The sequence below is a fragment of the Schistocerca nitens genome, chromosome 5, assembly GCF_023898315.1.
Source record: "Schistocerca nitens isolate TAMUIC-IGC-003100 chromosome 5, iqSchNite1.1, whole genome shotgun sequence".
Taxonomy (NCBI): domain Eukaryota; kingdom Metazoa; phylum Arthropoda; class Insecta; order Orthoptera; family Acrididae; genus Schistocerca; species Schistocerca nitens.
The window spans coordinates 382,574,997-382,594,975 of record NC_064618.1 but is presented as its reverse complement, the minus strand read 5'-3'; the positions used below and the strand labels follow the sequence as shown (position 1 = coordinate 382,594,975).

The following is a 19,979-nucleotide window of genomic DNA, read 5'->3' as shown; positions in this document are numbered from 1 at the left end:
AAAGTATTTACAAATTTAGGTCAATTTAAAATAAGCTAATTCATATACACATATATTTACAGACTTCTAGTTAGAGACAATCATTAGATTTACTCCTGGTATAAAATAATTTTTTTTACAAAAAGCTTGTTAATTAATGTAATGTTCACTCATATCTCACTATCAGTTAATGCACACACTATACACACATTGTTTCACAACACTTCATTCACCACACACACACACACACACACACACACACACACACACACACTCAAACTGGTGATCTCTGGGCCATTTTCTGTACCACAACTTCCCATTTGCTATCCTAAAAAACTGAATCAGCATCCCTCCATAATGAGTGAGATGTTGAGCTCAGAAAGAGGAAGAGGTGTTAGTATTGTGCTATGCATAGCTTGGGGGTAAGTATTTCTAGAAGGGAAAAAAAAAATAAAGTGAAGGTGTTATGTGGAATGCTGGATGTTTTATTGTCATTATTAGTATTATTATTATTATTTATTTGTATAACATTTTTTTAATCAAACCCCTACTCTGTTTTATCTAAGTAATCCTTCAATGTATAAAATGTATTGCATAACAGGTACTTTTTATCTACCTTTTTAAATAAGTGTATTTCTGCAATTTCTTTAATCTCTTTTGGTAATTTATTGTACAGTTTTATTCCTTGGTAGAAAATGCTGTTTCGAGTTTTATGTGTATTTTTTCTTGGTAAATGTAAGTTGAGTCTATCTCTTGTTGCACGGTCATAGTCAGAGCTGTTCGTGCAGTAATTACCAATGTCATTTTTGATGTGTACAACTGACTGGTAAATGTATTCACATGGAGCAGTTAAAATCCCCAGTGTTTTGAACAGATCTTTACAATGAGATCGACTAGTATTTTTGATTATTATTTTTATGACTCTTTTCTGGAGTTTGAAAATTGTGTTCATATTTTGTGCATTTGTTCCCCAAAAAAGAATGCCCATAGCTAAGAATTGAGTATACATATGAATAATATGTAACTAAAAGTCTCTGCATGTTACATACTGATGATAGGATTCCAAGGGCATAACATGCTGATGATATTCTATTTGCAAGTACCTTTGTGTGTTCACACCACTTCAACTGAGAATCAATATTCATTCCTAGAAATTTGGCATTTGTTACACAGTCTATAGAGGTGCCATCTACATTGAGTTCAACATTGTCATATTTCCTCTTGAAACTGAAATTCTTGGCATTAGTTATCTTTATGTTCAATGTCACGTCATTGCTTATTGACCAATCATAAACTTCCTTGAGAATTTCATTTGCTTTCTCGGCAAGGAGTTCTCTTGTTTTCTCAGTTGACTATAATGTTGTTGTCATCAGTGAAGAGAATTTTTTCACCATGAGTAACACTACTGGGAAAGTCATTGATGTATGTCAGGAACATTGTTGGTCCTAATATGCTACCTTGTGGAACCAATGTATTTTGGTTCTGATAAGTGTTTTACTAAATGTTTGGATCTATTTGAAGTATGTGTTAACTCTACCCTTTGTACCCTATCTGTTAGGTATGATGGAAACCTGTCATTAGCTACCCCTCTTATTCCTAATGCTTCTAATTTATTTAATAGAATCTTGTTGTCGACAGTATCAAACGCCATAGAAAGATCCAAAAATATGCCTGTGACACACTCATCTTTATCAAGAGCATCAAGTACAACTTTTGTGAATTCTACTATGGCTGACTCTGTATTTTGGCCACTTCAGAAGCCAAACTGTGATTCACTTAAAAGATTGTATTTATTCAGGTAATTCATTAATCTGTCTTTCAAAATTGCTTTTATTTTTTTTGAGAATGATGACAGCAGGGGAATGGGCCAGTAATTTTCTATGCCTTCTCCATTACCTTTCTTAAGCAAAGGTACGACTCTTGCCTGTTTTAACTGCTCTGGAAATGTCCCTGAAGTGAAGGATTCATTTATTATATTTGTTAAGTGGCCTTGTATAATCCCTATGCATTGTTTCAGTATGCACATTGGTACTTCATCTAAGCCTAGCGACTTTTTATTTTTTAGTTTTTGAACATTTTCATTGACTTCATTCTTTGTGGTTGGAAGTAACATCGTTGTATTTAGTGCAAAAGTATTTACAGGTGTTACGTTTGTTTGGGGGAATTTTTGCTGTAATTTCTCCGCAATACTTGAAAAATGCACTTTTACATAGTTTGCTAAGTGTTGTGGATCATTTATTACCTTATCCCACTCCCTTAGCAGTATGTTATTCTGCGTTTGTTTGCCTCTCCCCGTTTCCTTTTTTATAACATCCCAGACTGATTTGCTTTTATTCTCTGCATTATATATTACTTTGTCATTAAATAACTTTTTTGCAGCAATCAGCACCTTCCTATAGATCGTTTTGTATCTATGATAGAAATTTAAGAATTCTGGATCATTGCGAATCTTTTTCATGGAACTGAGGTGTTTAAGTGTTTGGGAGGACTTCTTAATACGTTCTGTTGTCCATCTGTTTTTGTGAGATGTTGATACAGACATGCATACTTTTGGAAATGCCTTTTCAAAGTTCAATTTAAACATTATTTTGATTTCTGATAGATATCGTTTGTAGGCTTGTAGTTTAGGGAATGATTCGATGCCTGATTTGTTGTTACTTGATAGAGATGGTCCAAGATCTTTTACAGCTTCATCACATTTTTCCCTGTCCTTATTTGTGGCCACATGGTGAATTACTGGAGGAAGTAAAGCAGAAACAGGTCGTGAATCTTGCTTGGGTGACTCAGTACAGCATTTGCATGCAAAGCCAAAGGTTCCAGTCCTGGTCCAGCACACACTTTTAATCTACCAGGAAGTTTCAGATATCACAACTTATTAGATTACACATATGTAAAAAAAAATACACACATTTTGTGTACATAATGCCATAGGTAAGAAATTATTTTGGGAATTTGCCATATGTTGTATTTTAGTGCCAGAAATAACTAATACAATCTTTAACAAGTATGCCCGCAAATGGCATTTGATGTGGTTGACCATTGGCTTTGAGAAACATGTGCTCTCTCTCTCTCTCTCTCTCTCTCTCTCTCTCTCCCTCTCTCTCTCAAAAAGTCCATTGACAAAAGTTCCCCTATTTATCAATCTTTTTGCTGCAATGTTTTCACAAGTTCATTAGTAATGCTTTGCATACAGCCGACACCCCAGAGGCTTTATGCGGTAGTGGAGACATCAGATGATTTCTCTAACAGAAGTTCACACATCTTAACGTGATGAAAGAATGAAAAAATTGCATGAAATGTAACAGAAAAATGGACATTGCATGTCAGATTGCTATCTACTACACTACATTCTTGTGTTGTAACTTATTTACAAAATTTAGCTGTATTTTCTTGCCTCACATTTTATTTAAATTAAAAGTTTGCAAAACACTAAGAAATCTGCAATGTATTTTTCAGTATCAAATAATTTATTTGTTTCATTATATATTACTCATGTCTCTGCGATGTTTGAACAAAGTAAATAAAATATTCAAAATCATTTAATTTTCTTACATTTCATATGTCTGAAAAATTGTACCCTGTGTTTTACTATGTGATTGTGGCACACAAGACCACAGTAGGACACAGTGTTTTTTATATTGTTTTCTCTTACAGTCTCCATTCCCAGGAGATGATGAAGAAGAAGTTTTTGATTCAATTGTGAATGATGAAGTGAGATATCCCAGGTTCCTATCATTGGAAGCAATTGCCATCATGAGACGTGTAAGATTATTTTCTGATTTCCTTTTTCCTTCATTCTTATTCTCTAATCATAATGTAAAGAGTTGATTAGTGTGATGAGTGTATTTATTATCTGTTTCTGTTGTAGCCATAGTTTGCAGTATCAAAGGATAGTTCTCTGGATGTGTCTTTACCATGTGCACCTCTTTAGCAGGCATATTGTCATCTCATGCAGATTCAGTTTTAGTGGCATCACATGGACTCTTCTAAAAATCTTCTGAAAACATATTACAGCATAACAATTTCTGGTTATGATTCTTCAGTTCTACAGACATATTTGTTAATCGAAGAGTTCAAAGTGTGCTGCTGGTTTGTAATGTCCAACGAGCACAATGTTTCAGCAATCAGACATGTCTCCACCGTCAGATGCATTGACAAATTGACTACCTGCATGCAGACAGCAGATTTATATTCCCTTTTCCTGCCGGCTGTCCTATAAGCAGTTGCACCCGAGGGCGCACGTGTTGGTGGCAGAGGAGGTGATCACATCGGCATTTATGGCTGGTGACACCTTGAAGGGTGCCTCAGTTGTGATAGAGCGGGCAGTCGAAATGTTGTGTTTGCTCAGTGTCTGCTTCATTAGATGCGGCACAGATTAACAAACTTTGCTGAGACTATAGCTGCCGCCCTGGATGGTGACATTGTCCCCCGGTGCATACTTCAACGACTCTAATGACAGTGTCGCAGTATTAGGAAGTTTGTGCATTGTGGACTGTTCAGTCAACAGATACACCGTGAATCTGAGGAATCACATCACATACCTTTACAAGGAGGAAATGTATCGCAGCATCAATAAATTTGACAAGCTGCACCACTGAAGATGCTGTATGCCAAGTTCTCTTACATTTCAGAAGAGATGTGCCAAAGTTCACTAAGGTCCCCCATCACTTCGATTCAGCAGCAGCCAGGAGAATCGAGAAGCGGGCCAGCCATGCCTTAGTACATAAGAGGATACAATTTATCTGCTGGAGCTGTGAGGCTAACTCCCAGGAACTATTTAAACTTATGCTCACTTTAATTCCTGGAGCTGGGACTGAATTGATGGTGTTACCTCGGTTGCACTGATCCACACGTAGGAGGGCTACAGGACATCAAACATAGAAATTTTTACATCTTGTTGACAAACCGTCACTGGAAGCCCTCTGCAAGTCTGTCATCATTCTGGCTGAGATGCAGCTGAGTGACCATGCAACTTCAGTTCTGGATAGGGGACTCAACTTTGCTCCCATCCCTAAGTTCACATGGGTTGTGGACGTCATCAAAACAGTTGAGCAAGTTGCAGCACAACTAAAGCCTGAAGCAGGTACATTGCGTATTCTGTTATGCTCTGATGATAACTAGGCCTACCAAGTCAAACATTACCAGCAGAGAGAGGGCGGCCATTCGTGACCTGAGAGTGTGCCCTGAGATTGTCATATTACCTGCTGAAAAAGACAACGCCACTGTTGTTCTTTCCCGCAAGGACTACATTGAGAAGATGCAGAGCCTGCTAGATTATGACTCATACAGGGAGATCAATGCTGACCTCCACCAAGAAAGTGGGAAACAAAACTAGGGCACTTCTCAAGGGCTCGGATTGACCAGAGGGAGACATCAAGAAATTGTCACAACAAGGACCTGTACTGCCAGGACTTCATGGAGTCCCCAAGGTCCACAGAGGCGGAGTTCTGCCATACTCAGTTGTCAACATCATTAGGTCTTCTACACATTTGCAAGCAAAGTTCCTGAAAGACATACTAGCCTCTTACGTGGGGAAATGCCTCCATCATGTCCACAGTTATGTGGATTTTTTAAATGTCTCAACAATTTCAGGCTGAAGGACCCAGATATTCTGGTGAGTTTTGACAACATTGACTTATTGGCCAAAAATTTGTCAGGAAGAACAACTTTTTCAGGTAGGTTCTGAACTCTACACATTTTTTATGTAATGGACAACACTGTGAACAAAAAGCGGGAGTCACACTGGGCAACCTCCTCTTGCCTGAGATTGTGAATTTATAGATGGAGCACTTCTAGGGAAAAGCTCAGAAGTTATCCAAATGGAAGCTCATGCGCTTTTTCCATTATGTAGGTGACACATTCATCATCTGGCACTGTGGAAGGGACAAACTACATGACTCCCTCGCACGTCTGGACTCCATTCATCCCAAAGTCAAATTGACTGAGGAGACTAAGGAAGAAGAAAGACGACTACCATTCCTTGATGACACGGTCAAGAGACAAGCTGATGGATCCTGGGCCACAGTGTGTAACAGAAGAAAACACATAGTGGCCTGTACTTGCACACACACAAACCAGGCACTGACATGCACAGAGGAATGATTTACTATAGTGGGGTGCACACGGAAAGGCAGCTGGGTGAAGTGTTCTGCACAGACAGAGGGGGGAAGTGCTTGAGATGTTGCCAATTTGCCCTTTTTAAGTTGCCAGTACTGCTTTGTCAGCTGGCTGGGCACTAGTGCTCACCTGCACCTAGCAATATTGTTAGTCATCAAAGTTTCACTATTCTAATGGATATGCTGTGCACCTAGTAAGGAATATTTTACTTTCATTTTAATTTAACATTTCAGCCAGAGATTGTGAGCAGTTTGTCTTGCTATTTTCATGAATTCCAAACTGTTTCAAACCATTTTTGATTTACTGATCTACTGATCTGTGCGATGACAAAAATAATGTGTTTTTCATTCTTGTACGTGATTCATCTTACTGAGATGAAATAGCATGAGTGGTTTCCTAAGTTAACAAGCACCCTCTTCACCTTGTAGTAGAAACCATATGGAAGTGTTTGACAAATTGTCAGTAAATTCTTCATTTATATTGCCATGAACATTTACTTCCTGCATAGATTAACTTATATAGAAAGGAATTCTGATATCATAACCACATAAATGAAAATAAGCTATTGATATTGTAGACATCACAATTGTCTGCCACCATTTCAAAATGATCAGGCAGCAACAAAACTGGCAGATATTGAAATGATCTTGATTGAAAAAGTGAAAAATTGTGTTCTAGCAAATATGACAGCAATGAGAATGAATTTTAATAGGAACTTGTCTCTACAAAAACTGCACTCTCTAGCGAAGTATACCTGGAGCAGCCAAACCAGGCTCTCGTGTAAAGAATATATGTAGAACTGAGCAAGGGGACTGAAATATATCTGAGTGAAAATATGAACGAAATACTTTGCGTTTCTCAACAGTGACATTATTGTTCATTGAAACAATGCTATCTGTTCATCAATACTTGTGCTTAATATATTCAAGTCAATCTTATGAACTACTTATGTAAACAGTCTTGTAATTGCTCAGTCTGTCAAATCATTAATAGTAGCAATAATAATAATAATAATAATAATAATAATAATAATAATATTAATAGTTACTATTAAAATCAGTCTTGATCAGAAATTTATTTAGCAGAAAGTAATCGGATTACAGGCAGCTTAAGAGTAAATGAGACATTACAAGGACAATTTTAAAACATTAGTGGTAACAAACAGGAACAAGTGTATGAAAGTTACCAGAATAAATAAATTTGTGATCAAGACTGAGTTTAATAGGAAGTATTACTAATAACATTGATCACAGTCTGCTCCCACGATGTATTCAAAAGTGAATAATAATATTGTCGGATGTAAGAAGGTCTCAAGTGCTGATGGTTCCACACAGACTTAATTATGTTCATACATTCTGGGAATCCCGACGATTTTTCCCTGTTATCAACATAGATACCAAGATATCAGTCCCATAGATTCCAGGACATCCAAGAATTTTTTAATTTCAAGTTTGAAGTCTGATAAGAAATCACAAGGAAAATATATTTTTCATGTGATATAATTATCTGTTTTTTTCCCCTTTGCTATAACTGTGAAATTTTCATAGGCCTCAGTATGTGAGATAAATTTCAACTCTATACGTCTACCTGTTCATTAGAAGAGGGTTTTTACAATCAGAAAGACAAGACAAGCATACAAAAAAGTGATCCGATAATGGTTCTGTTTTTACCAATTGAGGTATGGAACCCAAAAAAGACTAGTTTTGTGAGATGTGAGAAATTATTTTCATGTATGCTGTATGATAGTATCTGGCGATCACTACTTGCCTCTATACAAATAAAATATAAAATTGCATAATCACTGTTTCAGAGAGGGACTCGTAGCTGTTAATAATATTTAATACAATCTTGGAATCAAGAGCCACACAGACAAAGTAATGATGAATTTAGGACTTTTTACCAAGTGCAGGTCAATAAGTTGAAGCCATCATCTTCACTGTCCGACTGTGATAAATCTGACTTGTGAAGGTTTATTATGAAAGGCTCCATAATACAGTCTCTTGTTGATAGTCTTCAGCTTGCAATTTTTCTGCATACCTTACACACTTTTCCCATGCGTAAATTGTGGTGCTCTCGATTGCTGCGTGTGCAGGACTCTTCAATTTTAAAAGTATTATTCATATTCATCTCTATGATGTAAGCTTTTAATTGTGCCCATGTTATCTTCATGGGATTGTAATGGCAGTGGTATGGTGGAAATCTAATTGCTTGATGCCCTTGCTGTTTAGTAATCTCACCCGTCTCATAGGTACAATAGGCTGGCACATTGGCATTGACAAGCAGAATCAGTTAACTCTGATTCATGATGGATTGTGAGCCATGCTATTGTTCGATAACAAAGTGACTGTATCAGATTTCCATTTAGGGTGGTAGGGACTTTGTTCAGTTGTACTGCATGGTCGCTGGCATTGTCATTACAATTATCTGAATTTGGATGAAGATATGGCAATAATTGTTTTGTAAACCATTGTTTGAATAAACTGTATGTCATCTCACTGTGGTTAACTATTAGTTTACTCTCAGGAATAAACTCTGTGTCCACTGATCCTGCATGTACAATAATAATGTGACTACGGGTCCTTACTGGAAATTTAAGATCACCAAGCCCATCGATCATTTTCCAGCACATTGACATTGCATGGTTTTGCTCACATTCATTTCATGGAAATAATAAATGTAAAATGCCCTTCTGTCTCGAATCTCCTGTATTACTTTTAAAAATACAGTCCTTATAGCCACAATATTACTTCTCTCTATAAGAAATTTTCTCCCATCATACATCTTATGGTATCAAAAGCCAATGTCCTTTAATAATGTTAACATTGTCTATAGATTGTAATTAAAATTAAAGTTCTCTTTTGTTACCAAAGCTAAATTGCCTGCTGTGTGTATTCATCTCTTGAAAACATTTTAAATATTGTAGTACATAGAAAATTAATCCAGATTGAATACTTCTTACAATTGTGTCATTTCTGTGGCTATTTAAAAGATGCTGACCCACTCAATATGGTAAACACGTTTGTTTTGTTGGAGACACAATGCGCACTTCTCAGTCCCACACCACATACCTCAGCTGTTCTCTCCTGGCTGTTGGAAACATCGGAGCAAGCACAATTCAGTGATGAGTCGTGTGCTTCAGACTCTCTTTTGAAGAAGTTATACTTGCAGAACATTAAATCTCTTGCTTGTTTGTGTAACACTTGGCTTTTTTCATCCATCAGCCATAACAAACACTTTGCAATCAATATGGCCACATACTCCGGAGAAAAGACCACCACTACATGTTCAAACTACATTCAGCCACTGCGTGAAGCAGGCTGAAACAGTGAAATGATGCGTTTGGCTGGAGCATCACATGGCACACTGTTCCTTGCTACTTTGCATCACCCCATCACCCACCCTCTCACCTGCACACCTCTATAAAAACTGTAGCACGCAGGATGCACATAATCTCTGATGCAGAATGTCTTCTCTGGATACTACTGTGTCAAGAAAAAAAAATTGCTTGAAATGGTAAATAATGTTCATTCTGCACCTGTCCATTTCACTACAACCTGTGGAGATGGGCAAAGTCACTGAGAAAAAAGCAGCCAGTACATTACCATAAAACTGTGCATTGGGAAATGTGGTACATACTGAAAAATCACTAAGTGAGAACTGTCTTTTGTTTGCCCAGTAAAACATGAATATTATTGAGGAGCATGAAAGATGACCTCGGTTTACAGAAGGCTGGCGTATATCGGATACTATACCAACATGGCAAGATATATATTGGGCAAACAGTGTGCATCATTGAAGAGCAATACTGAGAACACCAGTTGCACGTTTGACATATGTATACCAACAAGTCAGCGGTTGCAGACCAGTATTTGCCCGAGACTCATGCAGTGGAATATGAACATACAATAGCAGACGCTTCCAAATACTGGATCGATTTGTTAAAGAAACCATGAAAATATGCATCAGGGACAATCTCATCAGTCAGGGCTGCAGCTATAATCTCAGAGAGGCTTGAGAGCCAGCATTGGCACTTAATAAGAAGAAACTTGGCAAACATGTTCTGGCAGTCAGAGTAAATGCAGCATCTACGCCCACAATTCCGCTACAGAGGGTCGACAAAATTTCCTTCATTAGGGTGAGGGAAAAAGGAGATAGTGTTGGCAAGAACGGGTAGGATGGCCTCATTCAGGAACAGTGAGGTAATGGGGGGTAAGTGAGGCAAAATTAAAGTGAACGGCATAGATGATGTGGTTAGGTCAAAGATCAGTTGCTGAAATCAGCTTTATTACATAAAGAGAGAGTAAATGTTTTCCTCTTCTAGTTTTACATTCTGATACAACACTTTTGTTCCCCTCTTTGTGCTGCCAAGGTTTTTGAACAAATGATCAGTGTGGCTATGGGAGGTCCTTTATCTTCCATAACTGCAAACTTATTTACAGAAAGGATTCATTTTAAAATTCTAACCATTTTGATTGGCAGTGATCCAGCGACGGTATGCTATTTAATTACAGGATGTATATACAGCCACATCGGTTGCACAAAATTTTTGTCACTTGACCACGGTTTTGATTGCACTAGGGCAATGTTCATGAGAATAGAAAAATTACATGGAATACTTAAAAAATATAATGACATGGCTTGAAGTAAAATACACATAATAGGATTACTTCCATAATTTATGTATAAATAGAATGTACTTACATGTAATCACACCATGGCTAAAAACTCTAAGAAGAAAGTGCTCTCGTCAAACAGAAATGTTACAGGAATAAAAACTAAAATGTAAAAGTATAACATGATTGTCAAATTGATAAAATACTCAGTGGAATAATGACAGCCACAAGGTTGCTTAGGACCAAGTGCGGCATAACACAGCCACTACCGTCAGACTAAACGGCTAACAGGCCGAGGCAGCCACGAAAAGAGATTCGCGCCATCTATTAGGAAGTAATCGAATTACAGACAAGTTAAGAGTAAATGAGGCATTGCAAGGACAATTTTAAAACATTACTGGTAACAAACAGGAACCAGTGTATGAAAGTTACAACATAACATCACAGTCTTTTTTACAAAAGAAAATACAGTTCAGGTAGTACACAGAGAAAACTTAAAATTGAAAGGGAAAACCATATTTAGGAGACTAAATTGAGGAGATATTGTCATTCAGACAATTTTAACTAGCGGCTCTATACTTGAAAAAAGTTTTAGTTGCGTAATTTCAACTGTTCGTTAAGAATGAGACCGTCCTTCAGAGATAGGTGTTTAAAAATCTCTAGCTCTTTTAAGATCTATCTATTTGACAGTCATGTTATACTTGTACATTTTAGTTTTTATTCCTGTGATATTTCTGTTTGATGAGAGCACTTTTGCTCAGACCTTTTTAACCATGGTGTGATTACATGTAAGTACATTCTGTTTGTATGTAAATTATGCAAGTAATTCTATTAAGTGAATTTTATGTCAGGCCATGTCATTATATTTTTTAGGTATTCCATGCAATTTTTATTCTGATGAAGATTGCCCTAGTGCAGTCGAAACTATGGCCAAGTGATAACTGATGTGGCTGTGTATACATCCTGTCATTAAATAGCATACGATTGCTAGATCACAGCCAATCAAAATGTTTAAAATTTCAAGATTCCTACCTGCCCATGTATGTAAAGCTGTTACGAAGTACAATGACTTGAAAATGAAAATTCTGAATACAGGTATGGCAGTTAATTTCAATAAACAGTGTGAAATGAGGGGACTTAAACCTAATTATGTGAAGTGTTATCTGTACTTTAAGCAGTAAGAACCAAATATTTTCAAACGTTCAGTACAAAAAGTCATGTCTGAAAAATAAGTGTCATGTATACTAAGAAGGATGCATTAAATGAAAAAAACTTATTATTTGTACTTAGAATTAACAAACATTTTTAAGGTTCATTATAATATTCAAATTGTTGATTTTTGGTTCCACATTAACGAAAGCTTAGCCAACTGTAGACAAAACATTCTCGTTAGACATGAAAAGAAATTAAGCAAACTGCAATGCCTTCTGCCTGTAAAATCATGTAATCCACCTCGTTTTAGAAAAAGTGAACATAAATTCTATGACAGGATTTTAAATAAAACTGACATTAATTTTACAAAAGCTGAGATGTCGCTACTGGAGAAAGGCTTAAATTATAGTGTCATGCCTCAGATATCAAACCGAAATGTACCAGAAAATTTTCTTGTTGATTTAAAATCAGGCCTAGACAGTGTAAAAAATTGACAGTTTCCGTCAGACTAGAGTAGCACGACATTTGTAATATCGTCAGCAAAAACTTAACCAAATCTCATAATTTTGTTAACTCTGACAAAAAACTAATTAAAACCGTAAATACCAAGCTTGTAGAAAAAGATGCTTTGGTTATGAAGGCTGGTAAGGGTAATACCATTGTCATTGCTAGTAAACAAGAATATGTTACAAAAACTTTACAGTTCTTTGAGGAAAACAATATTTTCAGGCTACATGAGGACCCCACGCCAACTTTGCACAAAGAAGTGAGAACCGCAATTAACAATGCCAAATCTCTTTTTAAACCTTTTCAAAAAAAGTAGCTAATCAACATGAATCCTCAACCGCATAATTTACGAGCTCAGTTTAAAGTCTGTTAAAAAGACCATCTGATCTGCCCATTTTCCAACGGTATGAATAGTGCCTATCACGAATTAGCCAAATTTCTGCAAGACATTTTGAAAAAATCGTTTGTTTTCCATAATAATTATTCTGTTTCCGATTATGAAGATTTAGTTAGTAAAATTAAAGACATTCACTGTGATAGGGATACGAAATTACTTTCTTTTGACATTAAAAATCTTTACACAAATGTGCCAATACATGCAACCTTAGACATAGTAGAGAAAAAATTACATTTGTTCAAAAAAGACTTATCTGATGAGCAAATCACCGATCTTGTGAATTTACTTTGTAATGTAGTGAAATACAATTATTTTGAGTTTAATGGAAAACTATATCAACAACTAGCTGGCCTTGCAATGGGGAACCCCTTAGCAGGAATCCTTGCAGATGTGTTCATTAATTCCTTAAATTGAAATTTTTCAATAATTTCTCAGCATCAACTGTAGGCATTCTTTCGTACGCTAGATACGTCGACGACATCTTGATTATTTACAAGGGGCCTAAGGACAATATTGATTGAGTTTTCAATATGTTTAATGGTTTTCACAAAAATATTTCTTTCACTTATGAACGTGAAAATGAGTTCCGCCAGTTAAACTTTCTACATCTCACTCTTATGATAGTGTACAACAAAATTAGCTCAATATCTCTTGTAAAGAAACCAGTTCTGATGAAATTATACCTTTCACTTCGGCACACCTGTATTCTCATAAGAAAGCCTTTTTTCATTCAGCTATCTGTAGAGCCACCTCCACCCCCATTTCTAGTGAAAATCTCAACTTCGAAAGATACACATACTTTCTGCAAACTTTGGGGTAGCACCTTATATCATATCCTAAACTTTTTGTCCATTCAAATCATTCATACATTCCTCCAGTGTAGTGAAAATCAAGCCTGAGATAGCTATTTTTTCTGGACCAATACATTGTTGTAAAAGATTTAATTTTATGCTAGTGTCTAAAATCTGTTTTTTACTTTTGTAAATTTCCATTCAGTAGATTCTATTATTTGTTTTAGGTCAGTATTTACTTCATTAAATTCTTCAGATACCTCATTCCTAACAAGATACTCTGCTAAAGAACTCGGAACGTAATTTGCATTTTAAATCCATCATTGTTTACTTTAACTCAGATATTGATTATCCTAGCAGTTTCTTTGTGTCACAAAGTAATATGACTGTCTATCTTAGGATAGGTTGTGTCAAATTTTGAATTTAGATGTCCCATTTCACCACCAGTTTCTACCTTTAATCATTCAAATCTACCCTTTTGATCTGCTTTAAATTGTTCACTAAAGTTTTTCAAAAGATCCTTCAGATGTTCTTTATTTTTTATGGATTAGTACTGGAATACAATGTAAATAATATTAAGTAAATATCACTTCACAGATCATGAAAGCTAAAAGTCTCATGTTTATATGGCCTACTTGAATTTTCTGTAATACAGGCTTGCATTGTCTTGTGGTGCTGCTTTGTCTTGATCTTGAAATCTGTGAATTGGCGCTAATCACCCACCCCAATTAGTCAATGTCCACCAAAGTAATTGTCTGTCTTTCTTCCATGCTGACATCTTTGACAAATTATCTTGGCAGAATGTAATTCTGCGGTCTATGTTGTTGGTCATCAGTGTAGAATTCTTCGTGATAATTGACTTTAGTACTTAGTTTTACAAGTGCAAGTCTTTTGTAATCTGTTATTTATTTGGTTACTATGTGCAATTTAACATTTTCATAATAATTATTTGTGATGGTCTCTTCCAGTATTCTTTCTTGTTATTTTCCTTTTAATCATTCTTTATGGTCTATATTACAATTTCTTATGAAGTTTAAATTTTAGATTAACTTCAAGGTATTAACAGTTATCATTTGAATTATTTCTTATTCTCCATCCAGAATATATTTATTCAGGGTGTATACGCCCCGGGACAACCGGAAGATCGGGAAAAACCCGGGAATTTTTTCATCCAGGAGAAAACCGGGAAAAACCTGGGAATTTTTTAGAATTCTGCGAATTTTTCGTTGTTTTAGTTTTCAGTTAAATTTTTGTAATTTTGACTGGTAAGAACCAATACTCTAACAAAGAATAATACTGTATCCCGCTACTGCAGAATAATACTGCAGCATTAAAACATAAACTAGAGAAAGAAACGAAAATAAAACTTAAATTGCAAAGGAAATGCGCCATATAATATAACACAGTGCTCGTACAAGTGTCTGCCAACACCAAAATGTGTCAAAGGCTTTCGGAAGACTATGCAGTGCTTCATAACAACAAATTGCCTCTGATGAGCATGACGTCACAACTGTTTACATTAGACTCATTTAATCAGTTACGAGCGGACTCGTGCACAAGTGCAGTTTAGTCGCCTATGAGCACCTTCTCCTGCTTCTGGCTACAGAAATGTGGCTGTTGGCTGTGTAAGCAGCAGGAGCAGCAACCAGCCACATGATTCCAGGAAAAATTTTACTGTCGCGCCCAAGCTGCCAGATTCACGCGTGCGTAGCAGGCCTGGATCTAGTGGGGGGTGGAGGAAACCGGGGTATCTGAACCAGGCGGTAATTTCGGGAGCAGAGGGCAAATTCATATTCTTGAGGGAAAAAACCTTGTTTCACGAAGCACCTATCATCCAGCGCACGTTGGTCTATAGATTTTTCATATGATTTTGAAACGCACCCCTGCTGGTTTTTAGACACATTCTAAGTTGATTTCTGAATGAATTACAAGTTGATTTTTGGATGTGTGCATAGTGTATGGGCTGTGTCTGCCAGGGGAATCCTCGTCACATCTAGAAATAAACTTTCCTGCAGACAACAGGGGACGGGTCTATGCGAGCTGAGCGGAATAAAGCCGAACCAGTGAATGCCAACTGCTGCTTGTTTATGTGGTTGATTCGGTTTGCGAATGTTCAACGTTGTTATTATTACTAGTGAAATCCCTAGATTCAGACTACCAGAGTGGAAATAAACGACTAACAGGAATAACAGGTAAGAAAGATTATGTATTATCTTCTCTGGTGTAGCCAAGAAAGTGAAATTTTGGCAGAAAATAATTGGCCAGATCGCTACACTAGTAGTGTAGTCCCGGCTAGCAGCCGCGTAAGTTCCAATCTGAGAGTAGCGCGGAAAATGCATTGTACGAACACGTAACAACGCCTAACCGGAGAATAGTCGTTTCATAACTAAACCGGTGATTGTGGCAGGGTTAATAAAGTTAACCGGAGAATGAGTTTTGACAGTGGTAGAAATAGTTACAGAATTAGTGATGACAGGACTTTGTTAGAACGAGGAAGGAGAAGAAACGGGGAGATCACACAAATTATGGAAGAATGTGACAATTCCAAATTTATACAAAAATTTCGTCCTACTGCTTTTCGGTCTTGTGCATGAGAAACTGGAGCGTATGAATGAAATATGAAACTATTTCCTTACGTAAAGCCTTTTGCTTGTAGTAGGCCAAATAGGTATTTCGTATTGGTACTTTGTGAATTATTTTATGTCGTATTATAAAAATGATCATTATTGCCAAAACAGTCTCTCTTATTTGGTGTGTGTTAAATTGTTGCAATATTAGAAAGGCATATTTTGTTTCGTCCAGCACACAGTGACAAAATAGACATAATCAGATCGAGAAACCTCACCAGTCTTGGGTACTATTTGTATTAACAGCTTTTCAGTATTAGACAAGACATTTCTATTTTCCATGTAGCAAAACATGTGACGAACTTTGATAAGGTAATAGTTCTTCCGCAGAATGGAAAGCACACCATGTAAAGCTGTAGCAAGATCAGAGAGAAAAATCGCTAGGGCCTAAGGATTGAAGAAAAGTGTACTGTTTTGCCTGTATCTTGTCTTTACTGATTTAGGTAGCCTATATTTAATTTTATGTCACACAGAAGAGCAAGTTATTAGCTAATAGATGATAAAGAGTCCAGATTTTCTGAAGGATTCTTGTTCTCCTTGTTACAAATAATCCTACCAAGTACTAATTGCGAGGTGTTTTTTAAAAAATAAAAGCGGGCAGGATGTCAAACCGGCTGACTGGGAGCAGGAAAGACACTACAGGACATTTTAATTTCCACTGTCCTGAAATAGTTTGATGGCATCCATTACCAAAAATACACATTTGAGTTCCACCGAGCGAAATACAGTGACGTGCGGTATAAGAATGTTTGAAGAAGCGTGGCACTGCACTGCACTCTTGAGACCAAATAAAGTGTCTTATATTTCCTCGAAGAGATATGTTTTATGTATCAGACTCTTCAGAAAGAGGTGCCCTACAAAGTGAACTTATTTTTGAAATTTTTTTTTATGCGCAGAGCTGTGTGAGTTATAGTGGTGGGGTGGGGAGAGAGGTAGTCTCCACGTGACCCATGTTTACATTTAGTCATTTTTCTGTTTCGTATTTGTTTACTGCTCTCACGTCAAATGAAAACAAAGTGGATTTCTGTGGCTCAGAGCTATCAAGTGAATTAAAATACATTCACATAATTACGGAAGGATAAAATTGTTACTAGTTTTAGATTTGATTTTATTTCCACCTTCCTGACAGTCAAGCATTAATCGCGTTGCAGAACAATAGAGGTATTTTTGTCGGTTTGCTAATGAAATTTGGCTTTTCTTAAGCTTTTGTGCGGAGGCACTCAATTATTTGGAACGAAATTCTGATGCTCTTGGAGTATCCTCTAATGTCTTGTTTCTTTTATGACATAATGTAAGATCTTGTAATGTTTTATGCGTATGAACATACGGGCTTCCTACGTCATCGTAGCTGCGCAAGCGTTGTGACTCCTCTTATCTAGCGCTCTCTGGCAACTGCTGAGATGAATCTATTTCTAACAGGTCGCGGGAAAATATTTCGAACTGTTGTTCGAAAAGTGTTCTTATCAATGTAAATTTGTCTTTTACGCAAGATGAATTATGTGCGAGAATGTATGATGAATTTCTTAAATCACAAAGCGTTTGCTCTCTTTTAAAATTAAACTCTTTGATGATGAGCCATTTAGAGGAATTTCGAGCCCAGATCAGAGATTATGTCAATATTAAAAATTTTACTGGCGTATTTGTGTGATGTATCTTAAAGAATAACATGCGCTGAACATATCAACATTATATGTGAAAGCTTAGCTTCTATTGTAGCTTATTAATTTTAGAGACAAATATTATATGTGAAAGCTTTGCTTTTCTTGTAGCAACACTATGTATATTAATTTAAACCATTAACTTTTACTGTTAGTGGAATTCGAATTTATACTTTCGTAATACGAAAACATGCAGCGTACATTTTGCTGCACATCTAAGATCTTTCCAAAACGTGATTTTTTCCCCCTGATTTTTGTTTTCTAAAGTGCCGGGAAATTCTATGCTGCTGTATAAAACCATATCCATTCGAAGGATAAGTTTTACAGTTCCGAGGGAAAGTATACTGTCACTTAACACGAAAAAAGTGTATTTTCACCCGGGAGAAAATGTATTTTGAACCGGGAGATCCGGGAAAAATCCAGGAATTTTTTTTTCCTTGTCCATGTATACACCCTGTTATTATTTCCAAATATTTATTATCATATTTACTTTTTTTTGTAGAATTTGGTTCTGAAATCTTTCACTTAATCTGTAATTCACATTCTGTACTGGGGCGCCAAAATCGCAGTGTTACTGCTGCTAGAAGTGTGAAGCAGTTATATGGGGTTGTAGCATAAGTTCGTGGTGTTTTTCCATAAGATTCATAAGCACAACAGTCTTCCAATGGAGGGGTAACTTTTCGATTCTGCAGCTGTAGAAATAACGTGGTTTTGAGGCGAAGAAATTGTTGAGTGCATTTTCTTCTAGAAAGGAAGTTCCTCGGAGCTTGTTGGATTAAACCTGGGGGCACAAGATCAGATGAATAAGGTGGGAGCGGAATGACTGCACAACCCAACTCCTGTATAGAGTCCCGTTCCCCCCCCCCCCCCCCCCCCCCTTGCCGCCCCCCTCCAGTCTTCCTGGTCATTGTTCTTGGATTGTGTTTGCAAGACATTTCAATTGCTTGATTACTTGCACCTCAGGGAATCAATTCATAGTACACCACACTGTCACTGTTCCACCAGATGCATAACATAATCTTTTGTGGATGCACACAGGTCTTTGTACAGGGAGTTTCTGCTTTGTTTGGACTTAACCATTCCTTTCTTTTCCTTCCGTAAGCATAAAGACACCAATCCTCATCACCAATTGCAATACAGGATAGGAATGGTCAGTGTTGTTCACAAGCCAATTGATAATGAGCAGGTGGAGATGCACCTATAGATCACCCACTGATTTTTGTGATTTTGGCTTAGGGCATGTGGCACACATATACCTTATTTTTGAACCTTCCCCACTGTATGAAAATGTCGCATGATGGAGTGGAATGATCATAGTTCATCATCACGTTTGACAGTTCTCAAGTACACTGACATGGAACATTCTGGCTTGATGTGTTTAAAATATCTTGATCAAACACCAAAGGTCTTTCTCAATGTGTGAAAGTTACTGATACCAAACTATTCCTCTTTAAAACAAAAGATCCATTTTCTTGCTGTGCTCTGTCAAGTGGCATTAACCCCATATGTGGGACAAACGTTTCTGGTTACTTCTGCTGCATCACCCCTCTATTGAACTCGGAACAGAAGAATATGTTGGAAATGTTCTGATTTCTCCACTTGGAACTCCATTTTCTATAATCAGCAGCTCCACTCACTGTCTCCAAATGACAAAATGAGGATGTGTAAACCCTAATAACAACAGTGAATTGCAGATAAAAAATGATAAATAAACTCATGGCAAATGGAACACAAACATGTAAAACAAAAACACTACAAATTTATGCACCAATCTAATATAATAGTTTGACAGGAGACTTCTCACAGTGATCCTTGTACACCATGCACCGATCTTCCGAACTTCATCACCAAAGTTGTAATAACTCCTTTCAATTCGAGTGCCACATTGCAGGAATAACCTATTTTCTTCTGCTTTAAATATCGTGACAGTTCATACTAGTTTGACATGATCATGCTTCCACTTGCAAGATCAGTATCCAACTCAAAAGATCATCTTTCTTCAGTAACTTTTTTTTTTGCCCCCTCTCTGAGTTCTTCGGAAGCCCGCACATCTCAAGGGCAGGATTGACAATCCACGGAATACTTATTTCCTCGTTTGAGCATGTATTTCCTCTCACTAAATTGCTGTAACCACCGTC

At 36.8% G+C, this 19,979-nt stretch overlaps 1 protein-coding gene across 3 annotated transcripts in view; it reads left to right on the top strand.

Moving 5' to 3' along the window:
• LOC126259308 (serine/threonine-protein kinase N) overlaps positions 1–19,979 on the top strand; it is a 350,492-nt gene that overhangs the window by 321,940 nt on the left and 8,573 nt on the right. For all 3 annotated transcript variants that reach the window (XM_049955981.1, XM_049955982.1, XM_049955980.1), the window contains one exon: positions 3,634–3,741. In XM_049955981.1, coding sequence (XP_049811938.1) covers positions 3,634–3,741 — 108 coding nt within the window. The remainder of the gene's footprint in view (positions 1–3,633; positions 3,742–19,979) is intronic.